Consider the following 25,693-nt stretch of genomic DNA (forward strand, 5'->3'; position numbering starts at 1 on the left):
TGGGATTTCCCCCATTCTTAAAAAATGTTCACTTCAGCCAGTTCCCCAAATTATTGTCCTTTATTTCTTTCTTTGATGCCAAATTCTGAAAAAGCTTTGTATCCTCATTTCCTCCGCTTCCTCTCCTCCCAGTGACTTATCAACCCTTTTCAGCATCTTCTCTATGCCACAACCAGAGTCAACAGAAATGGTTCTTTCCAAAGTTATCAAATATCTTCCATCAGTTAAACATAGGCCTCTTCACAGTCCTCATTTTCCTTGACTCCTGCAGTTTCTGACTCTGTTGAGCACCCTCTCCTCCTAAATATTCTCTCCTCTCCAGGTTTTTTGTGATACTGCTCTTTCCTGGGTCTCTGCTAACTCGACTTCTTTGCTGATTCATCAGCCATGTTACATCCACCAACTGTGGGCTCTGTCCTGGGTCCCCTCATCTTCTTCTTAGTGATTCCATCAATGTTCATGGGTTCAATGATCATATCCATGAAAGAGATTCTTTTTCTGGTATGAGTTGGACTAGATGGGCACTGTGCTCCCTTCCATTTCTAAAGTCCTGTGGTTCTGTTTTTATGATGCAAGTTAGGAAGCCATTGGTATTAGATCAAGAAAATATGTACATATATGTAAAAATCAGTAGACATGAGGTATCTCATACTATTGCTAGAGTGGAAGAACAGGCAAGGGAGGAGAGATGACTAAATCATGGGAAAGAGGTGACAGGGATGTGCTTTGGGGAATTTTGGAGTCCTCTGCTCCCTGGAAACTTGGAATTTTAGCTATGTTTGGCCCTCTAAGCTTGCATATGCCACCCCCCGCCCCCGCCCTCTGAAATTAAGAGAGCATATGTACGTGTATTACACGTACCATAAGATGTATGTTAGCTGCTTTTGCTGAAGGCTACATGGGTGGATGGATAATACTCACAAATGAATGTGATATAAAAACAAAAGGTGTCAACTTAAAAAGAAAGTGGAGTGAGATTTTCTTTACTTTTATTCTAAGGCACCTCTGAGTCTGGCCTAACCATAAATCAGAGTTGCCCACAGTAGACCAGATGCACAGATTACATGCAAACACACATAAAGATTATACACAGTAGACAAAATGCATACACCTAGCACACAGTAGGCACTTAAAAAATACCTGCTGCCTGACTGACTAGACAGGTCACATGCAAAAACAAAAGATGCCGTGTTGCCTAGGGAAGCTGTATGCAGGATTAATGGGAGTGTAGTAGGAACAGAGCTGGATGGGGCACCAAGGAAAGAGTCTGACACCTAGCTCTGCTTCTTACTAACAGTGTGATCTCGGGGAAGATACTTAAAATCTGGGGGCCTCAGTTAGCTCAATTATAAAAAGAGGGGGTTGGACTAGATGATGACAACAGTGCCTTCCATCTCTAAATGTAGAACTGGAAGTTTCTAATACGAAAATAGGAGAAAGTCAGGCAGAGTTGCTAGGTCTGGTGAGGAAAAAGAAGTATACAATGGTTTTTATTTTGCTTTTTATCTCTGTTCTTCTAAATGTGAGGTCTCTGTCCAAAGGCCAGAAAGAGGTCAGAATATTAAATGAATGGAATCATTCCAATCTTGACATTCTCACTACAAATGAAGCTAGAAGACAGCAAGAATTTCTAGCTAAAGGGAAAGATGGCTCACAAGCTTCTGATCGAAAGTAAAAGATGTTAGTAGTGCTGGTTTTATTGCGTGCCCAGAGGCAACCAAACCCCGTTCCCCCCAACAACATTTCTTGGGATATTTGGTCATTTTTGATCACAAAAAGAGCACTATGGAAATAACTGCTGCTTACGCCACAACTTTTGTGAAAGACGTTACCATGGATAACTCGATAGGACTTCGTAAGGTAAAATCACTGTATCTTTTGGTGACTTTAATACAAAATTGGACATATGTAAGGATGGCAAAAAAGGTCAGAAATACAGATCTTAACAAAGGAATGAGAAAAGCTAAAGACATTTAGACCAGACTGAACCCTCCCACCTACAGATCATCAGCAGTCTCTTCAAGAAAAGCACAAGGTGTGGGGGCATAAGAAGCACCTAATAAAATGAACCACAATTACTAACAGAGTTCATATTCAACAAGAGTATGGAAATAAAAAGCAAGCCCCAACTACCTTGGATGACTTTAAGTCACTTGGTCAAGATAAAATGCATCCACAGATCCTGAATGAACTGGCAGATGTGACTGTTGAGCCACTGTCAGTGATATTTGAAAGACTGGGGGAAGAGAAGTACCACAATACTGAAGGGCAAATGCTGTTCCAATTTTCTAAAAGGGGGGAAAGATCAGAGTCTGCAAACCATAGACCAGTGAGCTTGACTTTGATTCTCAGCAAAATTCTACAACAGATGATAAAAGAGATGATTAGTGAATATCCAAAAAAGAAGGTGGTGATCGCAAGAAGCCCCCAGGGCTTAATCAAGAACAAGTCATGCCAGAGTAAACTTATTTCCTTTCTGGGCAGGAGATGAGAGGATGCTGTAGATACAAATTACCCACATTTTAGCAAAGTGTCTGATAAAATATCTCCTACTATTCTTGTGAAGAACATGGAGAAATATGGACTGGACAACAATACATTAGATGAATTCAGAACTGGGTCAATGGTCAGACTGGTAATTAAGGAGTACATGGCAAATCAACAGGAGGTTTTCAACGGTGTTCCCCAGGGATCTTTTTTTTTTAATTTTTCAATGCTTTATTAATTTTTTTTAACATAGTTGTCAGTTCCCATTAACTCCCCACCCTACTTCTGAAAAACAAATAAGCAGAGTTAAGCAAGCTAAATCAAGTCACTGGAGATACAGGATAAAGAGAAGAAAGCAGTGAGCTGGATGGGATTTGTTGGTGGGGCTGGGAGGAAGGAACTCAAGAAGAAAAAAATGTTTCCTGGAGAAAGGAGGTAGAGGGCCAATTGTAATGGGGGCAGCAAGCTGAAGACAAAATCTGCATTATTAAATGCCCGTAGGAAAGAGCTGAAAGGAACCAGATTCTTATATTCCTGAGAAGACTGTGGGTCCAAGCTTGAGCCATAGAGAGTATTTAATTAATGAAAAACTCCAAAGATTTACTCTGTAAGCTCAGAGTTCTGACTCTGGGTCACATATACTTATTTGCAAAGTCAGACATGACTGAACAACAAAACAAAACAAAAATTTGGAACATCAGAATGCGTGAAGGGAAGCAATGTGAAGTAACACTAGAAAGGCAGTTAAAGTTGGCATAGGAGAAACTCCAAACAGCAGAGAAGTTTGTATTTTGCACTAGAGCCAAACAGGAGCCACTGAAGATTCTTGAGTGGGGGAATGACCTAGAAAGGCCTGTGCTTCTGGGTGGGTATATTGGAAACTAGGTAGGGAATAGATCAGAGCATAGAGAAATTGGAAGCAAGGAGATTAACCAGGAAGCTATTGCAATAGTTAAGGTAAAGGATGATAAGGGTGTGAACTATGCAAGCAGAGAGGAGGATCAGATGTTAGACATGTTGTAGTGATAAAATCGACAAGACTTGTCAATGACTTGAAATTGGAGAGAATTAAGAATGAATGGGATGATGGGCACAAAAGAGCAATCAGGAAGGAACAGGGTGACTTCTGTGATTATAAGGGAAAAGGGCAGTGAGCTGCTTTCAGAATGGAACAAAGTTCTTGGTAAATTAGTAGTGAATCATCTGCTGCAAACATGGAGGTTAGGGGAGGGTGGTGATTGGGGACTTGAACAGAGAGGAAAAGGATTGAAACAGCTGTTGTATGAAATTAGAAGGGAATTTGATTTGTCTACAGGGTTTCCCTTAGGTTGGAATTTCTACTTTCTGAAAAAAAAAATGCACTCTGGCTAAAAATCTCAAACTCATTTCTTTCAAAAGGCTCTACCTTCGTAAAGCCTGTCTCCAGTGTGAATTCTGTAATGTTGAGTAAGCTGTTTGCTCAGACGGAAAGCCTTTCCACATTCATTACATGCATATGGTTTTTGTCCAGTATGAATTCTCTGATGTTCAGTAAGTCCTGTCCTCAAACGGAAGGCCTTCCCACATTCATTGCATTCGTAAGGTTTCTCTCCAGTATGAATTCTCAGATGTCCAGTAAGTGCTGTGCTTTGGCTAAAAGCCTTCCCACATTCGTTACATTCATAAGGCTTCTCACCAGTGTGAACTGTCTGATGTTGTGTGAGGTTTGCTCTTTGGCAAAAGGCCTTCCCACATTCATTGCATTCATATGGTTTCTCTCCAGTATGAATTCTCTGATGTCTATTAAGCTGTGTACTCTGGCTGAAGGCCTTTCCACATTCACTACATTCATATGGTTTTTCTCCAGTATGATTTCTCTGATGTTCAGTAAGTCCTATGCTCAGACGGAAGGCCTTCCCACATTCATTACACTCAAAAGGCTTCTCTCCAGTGTGAATTCTCTGATGTTCTGTCAGTGCTGTGCTCAGGCGAAAGGCCTTCCCACATTCACTACATTCAAAAGGTTTCTCTCCAGTATGAATTGTTTGATGTCGACTAAGTCCTGCACTCCACCGGAAAGCCTTCCCACACTCATTACATTCATAAGGTTTCTCTCCAGTATGAATTCTCTGATGTTCACTAAGCCCTGTGCTCAGGCGAAAGGCCTTCCCACATTCCTTACATTCAAAAGGTTTCTCTCCAGTATGAATTATCTGATGTTGAGTAAGCAGTGTTCTTACTCGAAAGGCCTTCCCACATTCCTTACATTCAAACGGTTTCTCCCCAGTATGAATCCTTTGATGCTGAGTAAGCCTTGTTTTCTGGCAGAAGGCCTTTCCACATTCCTTACATTCATAAGGTTTCTCTCCAGTATGAATTCTCTGATGTTGGGTAAGTCCTGTTCTCTGGCAGAAAGTCTTCCCACATTTGTTACATTCATAAGCTCTCTCTCCAGTATGAATTCGCTGATGTTCAGTAAGTCCTGTTCTCTGGTGGAAGGCTTTTCCACATTCATGACATTCATAAGGTTTCTCTCCAGTATGAATTCGCTGGTGTACAATAAATCGTGTGCTTAGGCTGAAAGCCTTCCCACATTCCTGACACTCATAAGGTTTTTCTCCAGTATGAACTGTTTGATGTTGAATAAGTGCTGAGCTCTGGTGGAAGGCTTTCCCACATTCATTACAAACATGAGTTTTCTCTCCAGTGTGAATTCTCTGATGTCGAGTAAGTTTTGACCTCTGTCGGAATGCTTTGCCACATTCATGACATTCATAAGGTTTCTCTCCAGTATGAATTCTCTGATGTTCAGTAAGCTGTGAACTACGGCGGAAGGCCTTGCCACATTCATTGCATTCATGAGGTTTCTCTCCAGTATGAATTCTCTGATGTTGTCTAAGTTCTGCTTTCTGATTGAAGGCCTTTCCACATTCATGACATTCATAAGGCTTCTCACTAATATGAATTGTCTGATACTCCATAAGCCCTGAATTACAGGTGAAGGGTTTCCCACATTCATTATACTGGCCTTTTCTATAGGTATCATATTTATGGATACTCTTTTCCTTATTGCTCTGAAGAGTTTCTAAATTGTCTTTAAGTTTCCAGGCTTCTTCTAACTTGGAGACACATATATCAACCCTTGTTAGTGTTTCCTGAGATGATTCTTTAAAAGCAATGCCCAGTTTTGGAGCTGAAAACTTGGTCTCCCAACCTGAAGGAAATAAAAAAAATTATTAGTTTTCTATCCTGCTACACACATAGTATTGATCAAGAAATGTGATTGGAAAACTTTAAAAAGAATAAATAACAATAATACAACCTCATATTCCTGGGTAAAGGAAAGTCCCAATTCTTCAAGTGCTAGATAAGTATGAACTGTTATTATCATTGTAATCAGGTATATCTTATGGAGGCAATTAGGTAGCATACAGAATTCTGTCCTTAAAGGAAGAACTGAGTCTAAAAATCAGCTCTGTGACCTTGACCAAGTCATTTATCTGTCTCCTGCAACTCTCTGGGACTAAGTCACAGGGTAATTGTGATTTTTGTTGGTGGGAGGAGTTTCCTACACTTATGAAATCATAGATAGCTTGAGTTCATACAATTTATATACACCCCTTAATACCTGGGTTATCGCAGCTTCTAAAAATTTTTTATATTCAAACTCACCACCACCTTGGGAGATAAGTCCTTTTTTATATTTTCTTTTCTTGTGTGTGTGTGTGTGTGTGTGTGAAGCAATCAGGGTTAAGTGACTTGCCCAGGCCCACACAGCTAGTAAGTGTCAAGTGTCTGAGGCTGGATTTGAACTCAGTCCTCCCAACTCCAGCACACATACCAGTGCTCTAACCACTGGGGCACCTAGCTGCCCCAGTATTTATATTTTCTAAAAGAAACTGATGCTAAAATTGATTTAGTGATTTGTTCATGATCTCATTGCTAATAAAGGTTATAGCTCAGATGTGAAGTAAAGCTTTTTGGATGTTGTTCCACCCCAAGGACCCTTTTCACTCCCCCATGGCACCTTTTTATAAAACCAAGTATATTTATTTTTCCAAGTTCTAAAGGGACAGAATTTGAAACCGAGATGTCCAGCCTCCAGGATTTGTTTGGCCATGCCATGGCATCTCTCCACAATGGAATAAAATTGCTATTTCTCAAAATGTTTAAGTAAAGGATGGATGACCAGCAGTTAGGGATGATATAGAGAAGATTTCTTCACTGGGTGGGAGGTTGGACTTTTCTCAAAAAGTTAAGATTTCAGGATTCTAAAGAGTCTTTATTCTTTTTACGGGTAAAGAGAAGACGGACATAGGAAGCAGTGGGGGCTTTTCAACCCTCCAATTTCTCTGGCTTCCTTGAGTGGGGAGAAAGAGAAGAAAAGAGAGAGAAACAGAGACAGAGAGACACAGTCGCACAAAGGAGAGAGAAAGAAAAAAAGGCAGAAACAGAAGTTCACTTCCAAAGACTGCATCTGAAAGAAATAAGGAAGCTGAAAAATAATTCCTTCAAAGCTGTGACAGCACATAAATATGACAAAAGGCAGCAGATGAAAGCCCCGTATAAATACATTCTTATCTTTATTACAGAGGAGGAAGATGGACAGGACTGCCGGGGAAGCAGCCTCACATGGCTTGACCAGGGCTGAAGGAGTCATCTCCCTAGTCCTGGACACTCATGCTGATGATCACAGCCCAATCCCTACGTCATCACTTCTGTGGGCTCACAGGGCACATGATACAGTGAGTGTGCTGGCCATAACTCCCAGCCCTATGCCTGGGAAGCAAATTATTCTGTACATGCAAGTGTTCTCTAAATCAGCCAAGTGTGCCATCTCTGCCTTTATTTAAGACAGTAAATAAAGCTGGTGAATGGCAGAGGACCAATTCATGGGGCATGCTGCTGTAGATCTCCCTGTAAGGTGACATCTACTCACTAATAACTGACTTTGGGTCCTGCCTCTCAACTAGTTTCAAGTCTCCTAACTGTCTTATCAGCCAATTACCCCAAATCCTCACATTTCATCTCAAAGCAAAGAATGAGAGATTATATCGCAGCCTTTGCTGAAATCCGTGTTTAACATTTCTACATCCTTCTCCTGATCTACCAGTATCTACACTATTCTACAGAATAAAAACCAAAAAGGGAAGGAGGTTAGTTACTTAATGATACTTTGCTTCAAACTACCTATTAATAGGCTTTGGATGCTTCTCTTTGGCGGAAGGGACCATCTCCAGACAAATCCATACCAAATCCTACTAGGTCACTTGTGAATTTATACAAAATGGCTTTAAGCTGAAAAAGGTAGGGAAGGATGAAAACTACCTACATCTGTTTGCCAAGCTAGATAGCATAGTGAACAGCCAAAATGTAGGCAAAATAACTCCAGAGCTCCAAAGGAAGATGCTCAGTAATTTAAAGGCAAGCCAAGAGAGGAGTCAGCACCTACCCAACTTGTGCATGACCACAAGCACCCACTATCATGCACTCAACAAGTCGTACCCAGGCCTTTGCATGTGAGGGAGCTCCTCAACTCCCAACAGGACCTTGTACATTGGCCCACTCTCCTTTTAGATCACTTATTAACTGTTGATGCCCCAGGGGACCGACATACCAGGAAGCTGGAAGATCCAGTTAACACAACTGATGAGCCACAGTGACTGGTTTTTGGAAGGTATTGGGAATAAGACAAGGCTAAAGGGACAGAGCCGGGCAAATGTTTTCAAGTTTAGTTAAAAGGGGTAATGAGTGAAATCTATAAAATGAAAGACTAGAGAGCCTGACTGAGTATGGGAAAGATTCCAGAGAATATCATTGAAAGGACATTTAGTAAATATCCAGGATGATGCCTGCTTCCAAGATCAGCCTAGCCAAGCTTGCAAAGACTTGTGGCTACTAAGTTGGCTAACTGATAATGAACTGTTTGGTCCTGATAACCTGGGAAATCACACAAGCATGTGATTTAACATCTGCCATCATTTAGACAATAAAATGAAGGGAAAATCCAAAGTGATTCTTAGTCCCATTGACCTCCTAAACTTCTAAAATGAGGGTGGCAAAGTAGCAGAGAAAGGGGAAGAAGGCACTAAGAACTGCACAATTTTTGCATGGTCTATAATGGAAGGGCTGGTAGGGTTGGATAAATTGGGTAGCCTTATCTATTGATGGCAAGAAACCAAACCTGCTCAACTGTGACATTTTCACAACAAAAGAAAAACAAATCTGAAATAAAGAGGATGAGCCCAACTAGGACACCTCAGGATGACAGGATGCTACTGAAACCCACCACTTTAGAAAGAGCCAGAGACACGAACATAAAAAGGGCAGATTTGATGAAAAGGAGGAGACTTTCCCTGGAGGACCAATGAAAGTAGAGAAAAAATGCCGAAAATGACTCAATGGGAGGAAGATTTTGAAGAAAGCAGACAAAAGCCCAAGTGATTGCAGAAAACTTAACTATCAGGTTGACTAAAAGCTGCAAAGAAAAGAATGCCAAAACAAATCCCAAAGAAAATGTCTAAGGGATGCCAGAAATGAGGAAGAGTTTGTAAACAGAATGCCAACATGGAAGAAAAGGACAATTAATCTCACCAGGGTGGCACATCGTTCTCAAGCTTCTCAATTAAAAAGACAAGGAAGGAATCACACTTTACGAGCTTGAAGTGACCTTGGGAGTTACTGACTACAACCCCCTCAATTCATAGATGAGGAAACTGAGGCAGAGAACAGTTAAGAGACTTGCCCAGGGTCACAGAGCTAGTGGTGTCTGAGGCAGGATTGGAACCATGTTTGATTCTATGTCTAACCCTCTATCTTCTACACCATGCTGCTGCCTTCTCAGCCTGCAGGGTAGGAACTTGGGCAGCATCACCACACAGTGGAAAAAGCACTGGCTCTGCAGTCAGAGGCCCGGGTTCAAACACTGCCTCTGAATCCTGCTACCACATGTGTGACACGGCGAAGTTACAACCTTTATGGGCTTCGGCTTCCTCATCTGTAAAGTAAGCGGGCTGGCCTTCTCAGAGTCTGCTCCCAACAGGTAATTCTTGGTGGATCCAAGATCATGGTTTGCAGTGTAGAAAGAACAAATGAAAGGCTTATGGAGTCCATGGCATCGGGGGCTCAGGAGGCACCCATGTCACTGCTGTTACTGCCTGGCCCCTCTCTCTGAGAAAACACCCCAGGAAGACCAGGCAAGTCAGTCAGCCTGGCGGAGACAAAGGGGATCCAGGGCTGATGAACTGGTGATGGAGCCAAGGTAAAGCAGAGGAAACCTGTGCAAACTCTAGTAACTGATCAGACAGATGCAAGCAATTGTGCAAGCACTTCACCTACACATTCCATCAGAAAACATGGCGTCCACATGATACCATGGGCCTTCAATGCAGCTGGAGAGACCCAGGCCCAGGTTACTCACTGCCGGTGGGTGTGTAAGCTGGTGCTATCTTTCTGGCCAAAAGGCCAATACTCATCAAGAGCTAGACGATGCTGAGACACTGACAGAAAATGTGATATTACTTCCTGGCAGTTTTAGGCCAAACAGGGAAAGGCTAGAAATAAGCCCTGGGTCCAAGGATGGGGCTAGGCCTGGGGAGGTCATCATTGTGCCTTCATGGCTCATGTCCCAAGAACACAAAGGATGATGGGAAGACTTTAGTCAAATGACACCCAAGAAAGAAAGCAAAGGGACCAGCGCCACACCAAGTACGATTATGTACAAAAAGTAGGTACACAGCCCCATGGTCCCAGGGAGTAAAGAGCAGAAAAAGACCAGGTGGGGTTAGGGCAGCAAAGACGACATCACCATCATTAAATTGGTCAGTTCAATGTGACCTGCTGAAGAGAGACAGAAAATGACTCCCCAGGATGGGCAGCAAGGCTGGAGACTGGCTGCCAGGCATAGGGCAACCCTAGAGAGAGCAAGGTGAAGAAACCCCCTCCCCAGCTGACTACCCTTCTCCACAGGCCAGGCAGCTGCCAGGAGAGGTCAGTGGCCCCCATCTAGAAAGAGCTTCCCCTTACGTGACTGACTCACCTGCACAGCTGCTTCCTGGGACGTCTCCCTCGGGCATCCAAGGTCCTTCCCCTCTCTCCAGCTGGCAGACGACATCTGGACTAGAAACGGCAAGCCCTGCTCATTGGAAACAGGAGAAAGTTGGAGGCCACAGCCCCCTCTGAGTTCACTCTTAGCCCTGGAAAGTGAGTGTGCTAGGAGGGGCCCAGAGGGGGGCCCAGTGGCCTCCACAAGGGCTTCAGAATCATAGTCACTGGAGCCATAGGAACTTGGGTGGAGAAGCTTGGCCCTGAGGTCACAGGGGGTCCGGGGCCCACCACCCTTTAAGCTCCCAGCATCCAAAGCCAAGACCTTTCATCAGTGTCCTGCCCCTTGGCCACAACAGGGACCCCCTGTCCCCAACTTGGCAAGCAGTCCACACTCCAGACACTCCACAGCATTTACTAAGGGAATGAAACAAAGATTCTTCCCTGGGTCCCAGGGACAGCCTGTGGTGCTCACCCAGGCACACCAGGTTCCCGTAGTTCTCCAGCATCACCTCCCGGTACAGCTCCTTCTGGGCAGGGCCCAGGTGCCCCCACTCCTCCCACGTGAAGTCCACGGCCACGTCCTGGAAGGTCACTGACCCCTGAAAGACCAAAGACACTTGTGCTCACCCAGGGACCATCCCTCATATCTATGTGCAGGGAGAGGGCATGCTAGCAGGAAGCAGAGGGAGTGTCTCTCAGTGCCTGGGCTTCTGAAGGCCTTGGGTGAAACATTTAGGGAGCTCCTGCTGTATGCACAGGCTGTCCTGGATTCTGAATCACGTAGCAAGATGGCAATACAGGTGCCCACATCTCTACTGCATTTTCTGGTTCATTTAACTTGCAACAACCACATGAAGCAGATGGCATCCACTTTCCTCCCAGAAATGGCTGTTTAATAAAAAGCAGTGGACCCAGAATAAAAAGGAAAGAAACTTATGGGGGAAAAATCTTTAAACAATAATAAATATTGATTGGCGGACAAGTATTTTTCACTAAAAATCTGATAGTCAACATCCTAAAGGAATTGGCAAAACTTCAGTTTGCCATCTGAAGCTAAGAAAGGCTAAATGGGATGACTCCAGGGCCTGGCTGCAAGGGTGAGAATAGAAACACGTCCACATTTATGCTTTAAAGCTTGCAAAGCGCTTCATGTGGGTTATTTCCTTTAAACCTCATAACCACCTTGTAAAAACAGAAACACGTCCACATTATGCTTTAAAGCTTGCAAAGCACTTCATGTGGGTTATTTCCTTTAAACCTCTAACCACCTTGTGCAGGGCATCACTGTCTCCACTTTACAGAAAGCAAACTGAGTCTTGGCGAGCTTAAGTGACTTGTTCACTGTCATAAAACCAGCCCAACAGACTCCAGCTTGTCCTGACTCTGCCACACTCCCTCTGTGGGACCTTAGTCTGGGCACACAGGCCCATAATTCAGCTCTTGGCTTTTCCATTTCACCAGTTTTCCAAACATAAGGGTCATACCTGAAAGCTGACAAAGAAGTAAGGGGGCAGGGCAGGGCTGTGCGTGGGCTTGGAGTGGTGGGGAAGGGTGCAAAATGATTGGAGAGTTTCAAATACAATTCCTGCATTCACTTTTTTTCAATGAAAACAAAGTTAAAATCAAAGATAACAAAAGTCAGGCTAAGGGAACTGAGACTGAATCCAGCAGCTTCTCACTGATGGGACGGGTGGCATCTGATGCCTGCCGAGGGCCACCTCTGGCGTGCTCGGCCTCGCGACCATCTGCCACAAGGAAGCTGCACTGTGCCCATCAAAAGAAAAGCTTTGTAGGGTTTTTAGGAGAAATGCATCTTGAACTTTGTCCAAAACTTCCGCGCCTACTGAGGTAAGCATGTAGCTGGGGGTGCTTTACCAGTGCCATGCCAAATAACTGAATCATTTGCCTTTGAATTGTCCTAGGAAGATTCTGAAGATCACTTGATCAGACAAGGTACCAGACACTTAGATCTTTTCCTGGGCTGAACTGCTAAGTATTCAAACTCTGCTGCTGACGGCACAACTCCAATGGGCCGGCCACGTTGTTTGAATGCCAAATGTATGTTTGCCTAAAAGACTATTTTATGGAGAGCTCACACAGGGCAAGCACTCACATGGAGGTCAGCAGAAGCAATACAAGGACACTCTCAAGGTCTCTCTGAAGAACTCTGGAATTGATTGTGTGACACGGGAGACAATGAGGAAGCTCAACTGATGTCGGTGAAGGCAGACAAGGCCGAAGTAAAAATGTGGCCTCTCAGGCAATGTAGACACACCGCATGCTTTTGAAAAAATCACTTGCACAGAAAAATAACTTGGGACCCACCCAGATCTCAGTTGCTATCATCTACAGATCCCCGAGAGATTCTTTTTCCCTCCCTCCCTTCCTTCCTCAATGAGCTCAGGGCCTGGATCGCCGTCTTTCTCTCCACCCCAATCCTTGAACTCATACTAGAGGCCTCCTGTGTACATACTGATGCTCCATCAAATCCCCTAACTTCCTAGGTCCCTGACTTAACTCAATTCTTACAACATTATAAAGAAAAATAACTTTGAAGGACGTGAGGACTCTGACCGATGCAAGGACCAGCTGTGATTCCAGAGGTCTGGAGATGAAGTGTGCTTCTGCCTTCCTGTCAGGGTGGAGTAGTCCCCAGAATCCAGCCTTTCTGAGCCCTTTAATTGTCTCCCCCACCCCCAGTTTTGAGGCCTGGAAAACCTTCTCCCTCCTCTCTTTTCCTTCTAGTCAACTTCCCCATTTTACAGGCAAGGAAACCAAGGCCTGGGAAGATTGCCACAGACATCTTAAGCAGTAGATCTGGGACATGAACCAGACCCAGCCCAAGGCCCAGCTCCCCCAAGAACTTGTCCAGGAGCTTTTCCCTGGCCCTGCTGCACAAGCCCACCTCTGTTATCAGCGTTCACCTCACAGAAGAGAGGCTGGTTGCAATAGGAGTAATTCTCCAGACCAGAGACCTTCTGGTGCCATTGCTTCATTTTACAGAGAAGGGGCAGGGGACTGAGCCAAGGCCTCTTGGCCAGTGGTGGAAGCAGCAGGACTGAGGCGAGGGCTCCTGACTCCCAGGTATGCGATCTTCCCATGGGACTTCTGCTGTGTTGTAGGACCACACTTTCAGAGGCCCAGAGGAGGGTGATGAAGGTAAGAAAGGGCCTTGAACCTTTTCTCCTGCTCCCTCCAATTCTGCCACAGTTCCTCTTCAGGGGCTCAGGATGGATTCAAAAGGTCTGTCTTTGGAGACAACCGCTGAGGGAAGATGCTTGGCCCTACTGGACATATCTGTTACACGGGTTTTCTTTTTTTCTTTTTTATTCAATTGGGGGGAGGAGGAGAAGTGACAAAAAGATAAAGTAAATGTTTTTTAAGTGAGCAAAATTAAGTTGGCCTAAGGCACTTAAGCTGTGTGGTTCCGAGCAGGCCACTTCCCTTCTGTCTGCCTCAGTGCACTCATCTGTAAAAGGAGAAGAAAGGAAACCCGCCCCCTGATACTGAGCCCCCTGGCAAGGCAAAGGGGTGGCCAAGGAGGGAAGAAAGAGGGGGGTGCTGGGAACGGCTGGCTGGGGCTGCTTCCGACCAGGGCAGGGCCTGACTGTGCCCGAGGCCCTTCCAGCTCTGAACTGGTGACTCTAGGGTGGCCCCAATATTCCAGATTAGAAAAGGAAAAGAAAGAATGAATACTATGTGCTTCCTTACATCCTAGGCACTGTACCGACACTTTATGAATATAAATGGCATTTCTGGTCAAAGGAAACCCTCACGTACCTGGTCAGCCCTGGCTGTTAGGAGCCCAGAGGTCATTCTGTCCTTTCCACCTCTCCTCTTCTTTGGGAAAAGCCAAGTCCTCAAAAGGCAGAGCTGGGAAGGAAAAGGAATAGCCAGTGGAGAGGCAGTCAGCAAGCATCCAGAACGCTATAAATGGGAGAAGGACTAAACCACGGGCTGGGAATATCAAGGAAGACATCTCCCTTACAGGGTTCACATTCGAATAACTGGCCTCACCATTCTGCAAAACAATTTGGAATTATGCTAAAAAAAAAGTGACAAAAACGTTCCTACCTTTTGACCCAGAGATGTGCCCAGACGTATGTCCCAGTATGGGGCATAAGCTTCTAAGGTCCCCAAATGTCCTCAGCAGCAGTAGCAACTGACTAGAAGCAAAATGGCAGGAAGGCCCATTGACTGGGGAATGGCTGGTTTCGTTGCTTCCTTCAAGACTCAGCTCAAAGCCCACCTTCTGCAAGAAAGCCCTTCCCATTCCCAGCCCCTGGATGCTAATGCTTTCCCCTTGCAGACCACCTTTTGTCTCCTCTGTATATACCCAGTTATTGTAAAAAAGAGACTGGGAAATCTTTCTGGGCAGAGAAGGCGAGCTTTATTAAATGTCACAAAGGTAGTGGTCTACTGAGATCCCAAGCTACAAAATTAGTCACAAGTCACAAATCTCGAGTCACATGTGCACAGGCAGGCTGCCTAGGGGTGATCTGCAAGCAGCAGAAGTGCCCTTGGCGCCAGCCAGCTTGCCACAGGTTTATTTTACATCATAGGTCAGGGCAGCCTCAGGGCAATCTAAAACAGTCAGTATCTTTCAACGTAAAGATGATTATTATGATTACATGCTTAATACACACTTCATAATTGAAGCTCCCAAGGCATTGATTGCTGACCTTTTTTGTTTGTTTCATTAGCTATACACTGTCTCCCTCGTTAGACTGTAAGCTCCTCGGGGGCAGGGTCTGATCTTCCCTCTCTTTGTATGCTCGGTGTCTACAACTGTGCCTGGCACACAGCAGGCCCTGGGGAAACAGATCTTGCTGACTGAATGACTAAACAAATTGTGGAGTATGAATGTAGTAGATTGTCAGTGCATCCTGAGTTAAGAAGACAAAGAATTCAGAGAAACTTGGGAAGATCTCTATGAACTGATGCAAAGTGAGGTAAGTGAAGCCAGGAAACAAAATACACTTTAAGCCCAAGGTAAACAGACAAGGGAAAGAAAGCCCCAGCACAAAGGCATAGGAAGATGACATGCCCCGCCCCCACCCTCACCCTCGCCCTTGAAGGGGAGGGTCTGTGGGTGTGAGATCTGGCCTGTGTGGTCAGGCCCCCTGGAGGTGGCCATGGCTTCTTTTGAACAGCTTTTCCTCCTTTCTTCTTTTAGTCTAGGCTATGAGAAACAGCTTCAGAAATAAGACTGAAAAACACAGGCACATGAATACAGTGGGAGTAGAACTGTGAACTGGTTTAGCCTTTCTGGAAAAAGATTTGGGATCATGGCAGGAAAGTGGTTCAGAGGGTGAGCACCTCCCTTGAACCTCCATGGGAGGTAGTATGGCCATGTTTGCTTCTAGCAGCTCAGTCAGAACTGTCCTGAAGACTTTTCACCTCATCCTGATGTTGGGAACCTCTCTTCCCTCCCCACCCCCTTTCAGCTCCCTTTTGTTTCTCCCATCAGAGGAAGCTCCTTAAGTCAGTCAATCAACAAGCATTTATTAGGCACCTACTAAGTGTAGGGCATTGTGCTAAGCCCTAGGGACACCCAAAGAGGTTCAGCTGGTTACAGCGGAGAAATAGGCTAAATTGGATCAAGTCACCAGAGGGAAGGCCCTAGAATTAAGGGGGATTGGGAGAGACTTTTGTAGAAGGCGGGATTTTAGCTGGAACTTGAAGGAAGCCAGGAGGCAGAGATGAGGTGAGGCTGGAGTGTTCCAGGCATGGGCGACAGGCAGAGAAAACGCACAATCAAGAAAGTTTGGCTCTCTTTGTATCCCCAGTGCTTGGCACAGCACCTGGCACAAAATAGGTTCAATTCAATTTAATAAGCACTTATTAAAAACGTACTATGTACTAAGGGCTGGAGACACATACACAGAGACAGTTCCTACCCTCAAGAAGCTTTCAATCTAATGGGGGAGGCCAACACACTAAAGGAAGCTGAAGAGGAGTGGGGGAGCCAGGCAGAGCCAGGTGCAGGGGCCTGTTGTTCTGTGGAGTCAAAGCTAAGCAGAATAGCTGATGGAAAGTGGAGTTACCAGGATCTGTGATACTTCAAGATATTTGGAGGCCCCCTGTTTCCCAAGCTACGGCCCAACAAGCAGGCTGTGCCCTGAGCTTGGCATAACAACAATCCTTTGCACTTACCCTCTGGATGATCTCACCCTCTGGCAAAATGCATTGCTTTGACCAGCACCAGGTGTTCTCTGAGGGATTTATGATTTTCATATTAATCAATAAGTGTTTGTATTTATTGCAGCTCCCCATATTTTCCAGGGACCTGAGAACCTGAAGCAGCTGATGTGCTGCAGCAGAAAGCCATCCATCGCACCTCCTGATATGCTCACAACCTGTTTCTTATAAGTGCCAAGTGAACCACACCAGGTACTGCACTCCTGTTCCCACCACATTAACTCTGGCTCTGTACTCCGCTGAATGATCACAAGGCTCAGTGACCTTTACACAAGGATTCCGATCAACTTGGGGACTGTTCCCACAGGACTCAGGACATGGACTTACAGGCCTGCCTTGGAACTATTTACAAGACCTAAGAATGACTGTGTTGTGGTCCAGCCCCTTTGTGGTTTTCATGTATATAAACCCTACCCCTGCCAGAGCACGTCAAGCCCTCCTTCCTTCCACTTGCAAGTGTTTTCTTCACTCAGAATCAATTAAACTTCTATTTGATGCCTGGCTCTCCTGTCTCTAGCCTGCTTTGTTCAGCTCTGGCCACCCACAGGTTAGAGACTGGTTCTGGTCCAGTTGACAGAAGGCTTTGAAAGGAGTCCAGAACTTCACCCAGCCGTCCAATAAGAGTAGGGGAAAGGGTGAGGGAGAGGTGAAGAGCATCAAATCACTGGTAGTAGTGATGAGATTTCAGGTGATCAGCTTATCCTGGGAGTGGTATGTTGTTCTGAGGAGTGAGGTCAAGCAGAGCAGCTGATGGAAAATTTGAGCTGAATTAATGCTTTTTACTTGACTTGACCAGTCAGGAGGCCAGTGTCACTGGATCACAGAAACTGGAAGGGAGTAAAGTATAACAAGTCTAGAAAGATGGATGGGTGCCGGGTTGGAGGTGCAGATTCTGAAGGGTTTTGACCACCAAACAGAAGACTCTGTATTTGATCCTGAAGGTGACTGGGAATCACTAGAATTTACTGAGAAGGGGGTGACATGGTCAGCCTGCCCTTTAGGAAGTTTACTTTGGTGGCAGAGTGAAGGATAGCCTAGAATGGGGAGAGACTTGAGGTAGACAGAATCCCGCCTCCTTCCTGCCCCAGGGGCTATCCTATCAAGGGGTGAGGTGATGAGGGCCTGCACTGGGGTGGGGGCAGCATCAGAGGAGAGGAGGTGTATTCAAGAGACACTGCAGAGGTGAAACTGACAGGTCGTGGCACCATATTGGATATGAGGGTGAGAGAGAGTGAAGAGTCCAAGAGTCCTAGGTTGTGAGCCTGAGGGACTGGAAGGATGGGGGTGCCCTAGACCAGCTCCTCTTATACTGGGGTCTTGAATGTGCAACAACCAAAAATTAACTCAAAATCAAACGTGTGAAGAATCCTTGGTGTTTCTGGCAGCACTTGGCCATACTGCATCACATGACTTCATTGTGGCCTCGGTTCTGAACACACAGCACCCGCACTTAGCACTGCACATACCATCACGCCACACAGCACCAACGAACAAACGAATAAAGGGGTCATGAAGCCCTGCCCTAGACAGTTATAGGGAAGGTAGGAGTGGGGAGGGTTTGGGGGAGACAATGAGTTTCATTTTGGACATGTTGAGTTTCAGATGTCTACTGGATATCCAGTTGGAGACATTTGAGAGGTAGCTGGAGATAGGAGACCATTGACTGATTTGATGGAAAGGACTGTCTTTCTTTTTCCGTTTATTCCTAATCCCAGAGTTTGGCACAGGAATTCCTTAATATGTGCTTTCTGTAATCAAATCCAATGTTACCATCTGACTCAGTGATCCCCAGGAAGTCAAAGTCAGAAAGGTGCTCCAACCAAAGTGTTCCTAGAGGCCCTTTTTGTGGCAGCAAAAGATGGGAAACAAACCTGGTGCTCACTGAATGTACCCATCTCTCAGCTCCAGGCTGTGTCTCTGGCCATCCTCTATGCCTGAAGGTCCCCCTCATCTGCTTTGAGGACTCACCTCTCTGGCTTCCGTTAAGTCCCAACTAAAATCCACCTCCTTCAGGAAGCCTTCCCAGAATCCCCCTCATGCCAGCATCTTCCCTCTACTTATTCCCAGCTATCTACAGATCTTGTTAGTATGCTGCCGGGGTTAGACCTAGAGGGCAGGAACTATCCTCTGCCTTTCCCTCAGTGCTGGGGCCGTCAGCACCGCCTGTTTATTGAGTGATTCCTGACTGAAACACTGCTCTGGGAACGTGACCCAGTTGGGGAGCCATGGGTCCATCCTCCTGGAGCAGGCAATGATATAAGCAGGGCCAGGACTCCAATGATGCAGATACCCACAAGGTTGCAGAAAGGCAGCCTCTCTGGCCCCTGGAAGGGGTGCTGAAACCTCTTGCCCTCTTCAGAAAGGCTCGAGGGCCCTAAGAGCTGCAGGGGCAGTGGTGAGCCTCGCAGGGGTGGGAGCTGAGCAGAGGTGCGCCCCCAGAGTACTTGTGGATACAGGAGGGGGGCAATGGGGAGTTCTGGCAGGGGTAAGGGATGCCATACACCCCCAAAAGGTACTTGGGGTACAAGACGTGGGGCAGTGGTGAGCCCCGCAGGGGTGGGAGCTGAGCAGAGGTGCGCCCCCAGAGTACTTGGGGATACAGGAGGGGGGCAATGGGGAGTTCTGGCAGGGGTAAGCGATGCCATACACCCCCAAAAGGTACTTGGGGTACAGGATGTGGGGCAGTGGGAGCTGCCACACACCCCAAGGTATTTGGGGTACAGGAGGCTGGGTAGTGGGGGGCCCCACCAGTGTGGCGGCTACGCAAGGCTGCACCCCGCGAAGGTATCTGGGGGGACAAGAGCCTGGACTATAGGGACCCCGCCAGGGGTGGGAGCGGGGCAGGGCCCCTCCACCCAGTCTGGGGAGCTGCATAGGGAGCCCTAGGTCTGGGTCCTTTCTCACTGGGGACGCGTCCCCCAGGGGAAGGCGCCTGGGAGGGGCGGCGGGGTAACTACGCCGCTAATTGGCTGCCAGGTCGCGCCCCCTCCAGGCTGACCAATGGGAGCGGAGAAGGCGTGGCAGTGGCGGAGTGCGCATGTGTGGTTACCTCTGGCACAGAGCTCCTCCCCCCTCTCCCAGGAGGATCCGAAACCGGGTGACTGCTCCTCGGCACCCCCGCCGCCTGCGCGTCCGCCCGGTCCCCGGCTGTCACTCACCCCGGCTCAGAGTCGCAGGCCCCGGCGGCGGCGGAAAGGGAGTGGAGCGGTAGAGACCGCCAATGAAGAGGATGCGGAAGGAAGGGGCAAACGGAAGTTCCGTGTGTCTCCTACCCCCCCCCCCGGGGCGGGGCTTGGCGACTCGCAAAACCCTCTGGGAAACGTAGTCCGGAGGCTGGAGCGGTTTCCGCCCATGCACGGATCCTGTAGCCCCGCCCAGCCGGTGGAAGTGGGGAGCCGGTTCTGGGCTCTAGGCAGACCAGGGCGTCCTCTCTGCGCCCTGCACCCGCCCTGCACCCGCCCTGCATCCAGATGAGTCCGTGGTCCCGAGCCTCTGGCCAGCATGCACCCCTCCTCCTACCCCCGGCCCTCGGTCCCCGGCAGCCCCCAAACTTGCGGATCCTCTGTCAGCCAAGGACCTCGCAGGCTTCCCAGTGCACCACGTTCCGGGAGGATGGCCAGGGATGGACGGAAGGATGGATAGAGGGAGGGAGAGATGGAGGGACGGCAAGTACCCGGAGCACCTGCCCGGTGCCTGGCCAGTGCTGGGGTGGGAACTGCCCTTGGATGGGGGAGGAGACTGGGAAAGAGCTTCTGGCAGGAAGGATCCGGGGCCAGGGGAGGAGGGTCCCAAAGCAGTGGGAGCCTGGCGGAGGGGAGGAGAGAGGGGAGGACCGAGGAAGGCTGGCCTTGTATGGGCAGAGACGTGGGTGGGCTGAGTGGGTGCTTGTTTGCTCTCCTGGGCAGGCCAGCTGCACCTGCAGAAAGGAGAACCCCTCATGTAGGCTTGCGTCCTGATTGATGAGGCAAAACTCGGGACACAGAGACTTAAAAGGACTTCACTGTAAGTATGTCCAGGTAGCAACCCAGATTAGGACAGCTTCGAGCTGGGGCCGGCCTTCCAAGTGGACCGGCAGCCGATTCAGAAGGTCTGCCTTGGGCGGCGTAGGTGGGGGTGGGGCGGGGAGAGGAAAAGTGCAGCCTTGGTGTGGCTTTCCCCACCAGAACCTCCCCCAACACTGCGGGGCGAGCAGGGCTGGGAGCAAAGAGAAACTGAGTCACCATAACTTTGAACACTTAACCAGGCAGTTTCCCCACCTTTAAAAGGGCCTGGGCTCCAGCCCAGATTTGGGCACAGTGCAAAGGGACTCTGGAGTCAGGGGAGCTGAGTTCAAATCCTACCTCTGAACCTTAGTGAGGGTGTGACCCTGGGCAAGTCTTTTTAATGCTCCCAGTTTCACTTTCCCTCGTCTTGAAAATGAGAGGTTCCTACCGGACAGCCCCTGAGATCCCTCCCAGCTCCATATCTAAGATCCGATGGAAAAATGCCTTCTTGGCATCTGGACAGTCCTTTGAGCCAGAGGGAAGGAGGAGATGCACACACACACTCCCTCACTCACACAGTGAATAGAGCCCTGGATTTGGAGTGAGGAAGACTTCAATTTAAATCCTACCCCAGCCACTTACACCCTGTGGGAAAGGCTTTGCAGATACTTCATTTTCTCCTCATGACAGCCCTAAGGTACAGAGCTATTATGATGCTCCTTCTCCAGCTGATGATTAAATGATTTATCCAAGGTCACACAGCTAAGACTCGTCTGAGGTGCACTTTGAAGTCAGGTTTCCATGGATCCAGGCTGAGTGCTCTATCCTCTGTGCCACCCAGCTGCCTCTAAGGGAAGAGAAGAGGCTTGCTTTGGCTAATTACTGTCTTCTGAATGCATCCACTTCCAGCTCAGCCACCAATCAAAAGTCCATGACCAGAACTAGTTGCCAAATGTCTACTCTTGCTCCAAAGTCCACATAAAGAAGGGTTCAGCCATGCAAAGCTGTGCATGCTCATAAGGGCTGGTCTCCCTTCTGAGCTGTGAGAAGAATTTTAAATTTCCTTTTGCTAGTGTTTATTACTGTTTATTTTAAACTCTCTGAATGTAACCTGGAAGGGTCAGTGTCCTAAGCCTAGCCTTCCCCAACGTTTATTGCTGTCAAACTTTGTTTCTCCTTCCCCTGGTTGATGTGGGAGGTTCTGCTTCCCTTGTGACGGCTGTCAAACAGAAATGGTATTCCTGTCCCTCTGACAAAAGTGAAAACTCGATAAGTTTTGTTAGAACCCTAGAAAAGGTTCAGAGTGATTTTTCTGAGCTCTGAACCTGTGCTTAACCATGACAAAACCTAGGTTTTAACCCCTGAAATTTCTGTGGTGTTGGTGTTACTTAGCAGCAGTTACCACTCACAAGAACCCCGTGGGCATATTTTGTGAGTATCAGTGCGGTAAGAGAAGATCCCAGTTAAATCCACAGCCTCCTGCTAGCCTTCCATTGGTGTTTCCTCATTGGCTTTAGGTGACTTTGGGAGCTGATTCCAGCAGGGGGCGCTGTGGGACTAGTGTGGGTGAGTCATGGCAGGGCTTGATCTCAGCAGAGAAATCACCCACGCCAGTCCAGAGTGGGCAGCAGCTCTGTGTTCATGGGTGTCTGAGGTCCCAGCAAGTGTTGCCTCTCTGGCCCCAGTGGAGTATCTGCAGTGCCATGCTGTACCCTGCCCCACCCACTGCACACTTAAGACTCTGCCCCAGCAAAGCCCCCTGGCTCAAAGTCCCTTCAATGGAGAAATTTGGAGAAATATTTGCATGAAGCAGCCTTCCCTTCTCCCAGGCTGGGGTGGGGAGATAAGAGAGGCTGGCAGGAGCCCAAACTGAGCTGTGGGGCCCCAGGAAGCAGAACATCTCCACCCGGGCCTGGACTCCTCTCTTCATCCCCCTCACTCTCTGCAAAGGTTAGGAGAAAGAAGACAGGCCTAAGGAGACTTTGGACTGGGCATGAAGGCAGGGGCCTTGGCAGCAAGGACTGTCCTTGTGCCTGACATGTCTGTCTGTCTGTCCTGTTGGTGTGTCAGGTGTCCCTGACTGGTTCTTGGGGCCCCTCCTTGGGGACAAAGCTGCCCTCACCATCACAGAGGTCCAGCCAGAGGATGAGGCTGACTGTTACTGTGTCTTGTCTTACAGTGGCCCTGAACACAATGAGAAACTCAGATGAGGAACTGAGACAAAAACCTCAGGCCTCACTTGTTCCCAGCTGCAGAGATGACCTGGGGTCTGTGGATTCCCAGCTCCTGGCCTTGACATGGGATGTTTCTACACTCACTCACTGTTCTACTATTATTTGATAGATCAGTACTAGCAGTGGGTCCCCACAGGTGTGGTCCCAGGAGGCACAAGCTATTCCACTAAGAGAGGGTTTTGGTGACTTTCCAGCCCCAACACTCTTGTGGTCTTCTTGCACACCCTAGCCTGTTGGGTTCCTCCAAAATACAATTGGGGCAACATCTTTCCATAATGTCTTTGTTGTAGATGTTCTCTCCCTTTTCATCATGTAGATAAGGGTGTTGAGGATCTTAAAGTTAAAAGTGCCACTTTTCTGCCCTCTGTGAGACAAATGGCTTTGGTTATAAGAGAAAGGGCAAACTTAAGAAAGTTGATCCAAACAGTGGGAGGCACCATCCTGGATGGGTCAAGGCTCTGCCATAGATTTACAGTTAAGAGGCCTCTGAGGATGGTAGTAGAATAGACATCAGCTGCAAATCAGTGCAGTTCAGTGGTCAAAAACTGGCTCTGGAGTTAGTTGGCCTGGGTTCATATCCTGCCTCTCCTACTTACTCCCTCAATGGAGACCATTAACCTCCCTGTGACTCCCATTTCCTCACCTATAAAATAAGGGGTTAGACTTCATGTCCTCTGAAGGCCCCTTGAGTTATTAGTCTATGATGCCATGAAGAAGGATATACCAAAATAACAACTGATGTTTATGTAGCACTTACATATATAATCTCATAAAAATGGATAATGATGGGAGAAGTCAGGAGTGACAGGAAAGGAGGCAGGACAGACGGGAGAGAGCAGCTGCCTCCAAAGCTGCCAAAGCCTTTCAGTTTCATCCAGCCCTCAGGTCCAATGTCAGGACCCTCAGTTTAGTTTCCTTAGCTCCATCTTTTCCAAACCTCTCCTATTAAATTGTATCTCCTTGAACCACTGGTTTGGGTGTGAAGGGCACGAGGAGGGTCTGTTCCCTCTTCCCTTTCATTTCCCAGTGAGACTGTTTTTTCTAGAGGCAGCTATGTGGGACAGTGGATAAAGGAGAAGACCTGAATTCAAAGCCTCCCTCTGTCACGGGCTAGCTTCATGATCCTGGACAAGTCACCCAAAGTCTTTAAACCTCAGTTTCCTCATCTGCAAAACGGGAATTACACTACTTCACAGGGGCATCATAAGGATCAAACAAGTTAATATGTGTAAAGTGCTTTGCCAATCTCAAGGTGCGAGATAAACCCTTGCTATTATTTGTATTATTATTATTCACATCTGAGTAGCAAGTTCATTTCCAGGTGCCATGGCTGAAAGAAGCATCACCCGCTGGAAATATATCAATGGAGATAAGTTAGGAGGTGGATGTGATTGAAAGTGGTGTCCTTTGATAGAAGGGGTGGGGTGGCTACATGGTGAATCGAAAGGGGGCTGGGCCTGGAGTCAGGAAGACCTGAGTTCAAATGTGGCCTCAGACACTACTATTTGTGTGATCCTGCATACCTCAGTTTCCTCATCTGTAAAATGATCTGGAGAAGGACATGGCAAACCACTCCAGTATCTTTGGCAAGAAAACCCAAATGTGGTCATGAAGAATCAGACATGGCTGAAAATGACCGAACAACAACAAACTGATGGAAAGGTAGATCTTTAGTTTTTCCCTCATTAAGTAAAGAGGAATATAACAGAAGACTGGCCAGTGGGAGCACTGCCCTCAGTGTATCCAAACCATAGAGGGTCCATTTGGAAGGCTTACTTCTGGGAGTACATGGTAATGTGTAGTGGAAGACTCTGATCTCTCCCAAGAGTGTGTAAAGGTATTCTGAAGCCTTGCCTGATGTGCCTCCCTCTTAATGCTGGTACCTTTCCTCTGCTGTGGGCTTCCTCTCTATCTATTTCACCACTAGGCAGTGTGAAAAGCAAGAGACAGCTAGTTGTTGAGGGTAGCCACACAATACCCTCAAAAGGGAAATGCAAGCAAAGAAGCCTTCTCTAACCCTGTTCCTGCATCTTGGGTTGCTGCATCACAGGGCAGTTCTGGGGTTCTATTGATGCTTGCTTATCTCCCTGGGGAGTTCGTAAGTTCATCGGTGCTCAACTCAACCTAGGCTGGCAGAGCTCAGCACACAGACTGGACTGGGACAATGCTCTAGAGCCAAACTCCGCCATTCATCCCCATCCCCCTTTCACCATTATTTTCCTCCCTCTTTGCTTCTTTGTCTCTTGCTTACTTGTTTTTTATTCTGCACTGCAATCTCCTTCAAAGCATGGGATATGGTTCGTTTGGACCCCATCTGCAATGGCAAGTGAAGTGGGACTTTTTGCTGTTTTTTCTTTCGGAGCGCTTCTCAGCACTAAGGCAATCAAGTGCCTTTGATTGAGTGTTACCTTTGTTTGAATCAAGAGTCCTTGATTGGAAACAGTATATATGCTCTGAGGTTAGCATTTTGCTTTGGGACTCACTCATTGGAAGAGTGTTTGTGTGATTTGGCCAGAGGAGACTCTGGCTAGCTGTTAAAGAGTCTGACTGGCTTTGAAAACCCAGCTGTCGGTGCTTCTCTCTCTGGTAACTATGTATGTATTGCTATGGTCAGATAGTTAGAAACCTGTCTGTTGATTTGTATTATTTTGTCTGTTTGTAATTTCTGTTTCTATTGGCTCTGAAGTTCGGGGTGCTGACTTTTCCCCCTGAACTGAGTGAATAATATATGTATGTTAAATTAAAATAAGATTGTTAATCCCT

At 47.1% G+C, this 25,693-nt stretch overlaps 1 protein-coding gene across 1 annotated transcript; it reads right to left on the minus strand.

The window, feature by feature from the left end:
• Positions 1 to 2,580: 2,580 nt before the first annotated feature.
• LOC118846142 (zinc finger protein 260-like) lies at positions 2,581 to 19,807 on the minus strand. The gene is made up of 5 exons (XM_036754386.1): positions 19,763 to 19,807; positions 14,293 to 14,385; positions 10,985 to 11,111; positions 10,505 to 10,600; positions 2,581 to 5,680 (listed from the first exon to the last, which is right to left on the minus strand). Exons 2-5 carry the CDS (start codon positions 14,326 to 14,328, stop codon positions 3,879 to 3,881), a joined length of 2,061 nt encoding a protein of 686 aa, XP_036610281.1. The 5' UTR covers positions 14,329 to 14,385; positions 19,763 to 19,807; the 3' UTR covers positions 2,581 to 3,878.
• Between the last annotated feature and the right edge of the window lie 5,886 nt (positions 19,808 to 25,693).

The sequence above is a fragment of the Trichosurus vulpecula genome, chromosome 1 (genome assembly GCF_011100635.1).
Source record: "Trichosurus vulpecula isolate mTriVul1 chromosome 1, mTriVul1.pri, whole genome shotgun sequence".
Lineage (NCBI taxonomy): Eukaryota > Metazoa > Chordata > Mammalia > Diprotodontia > Phalangeridae > Trichosurus > Trichosurus vulpecula.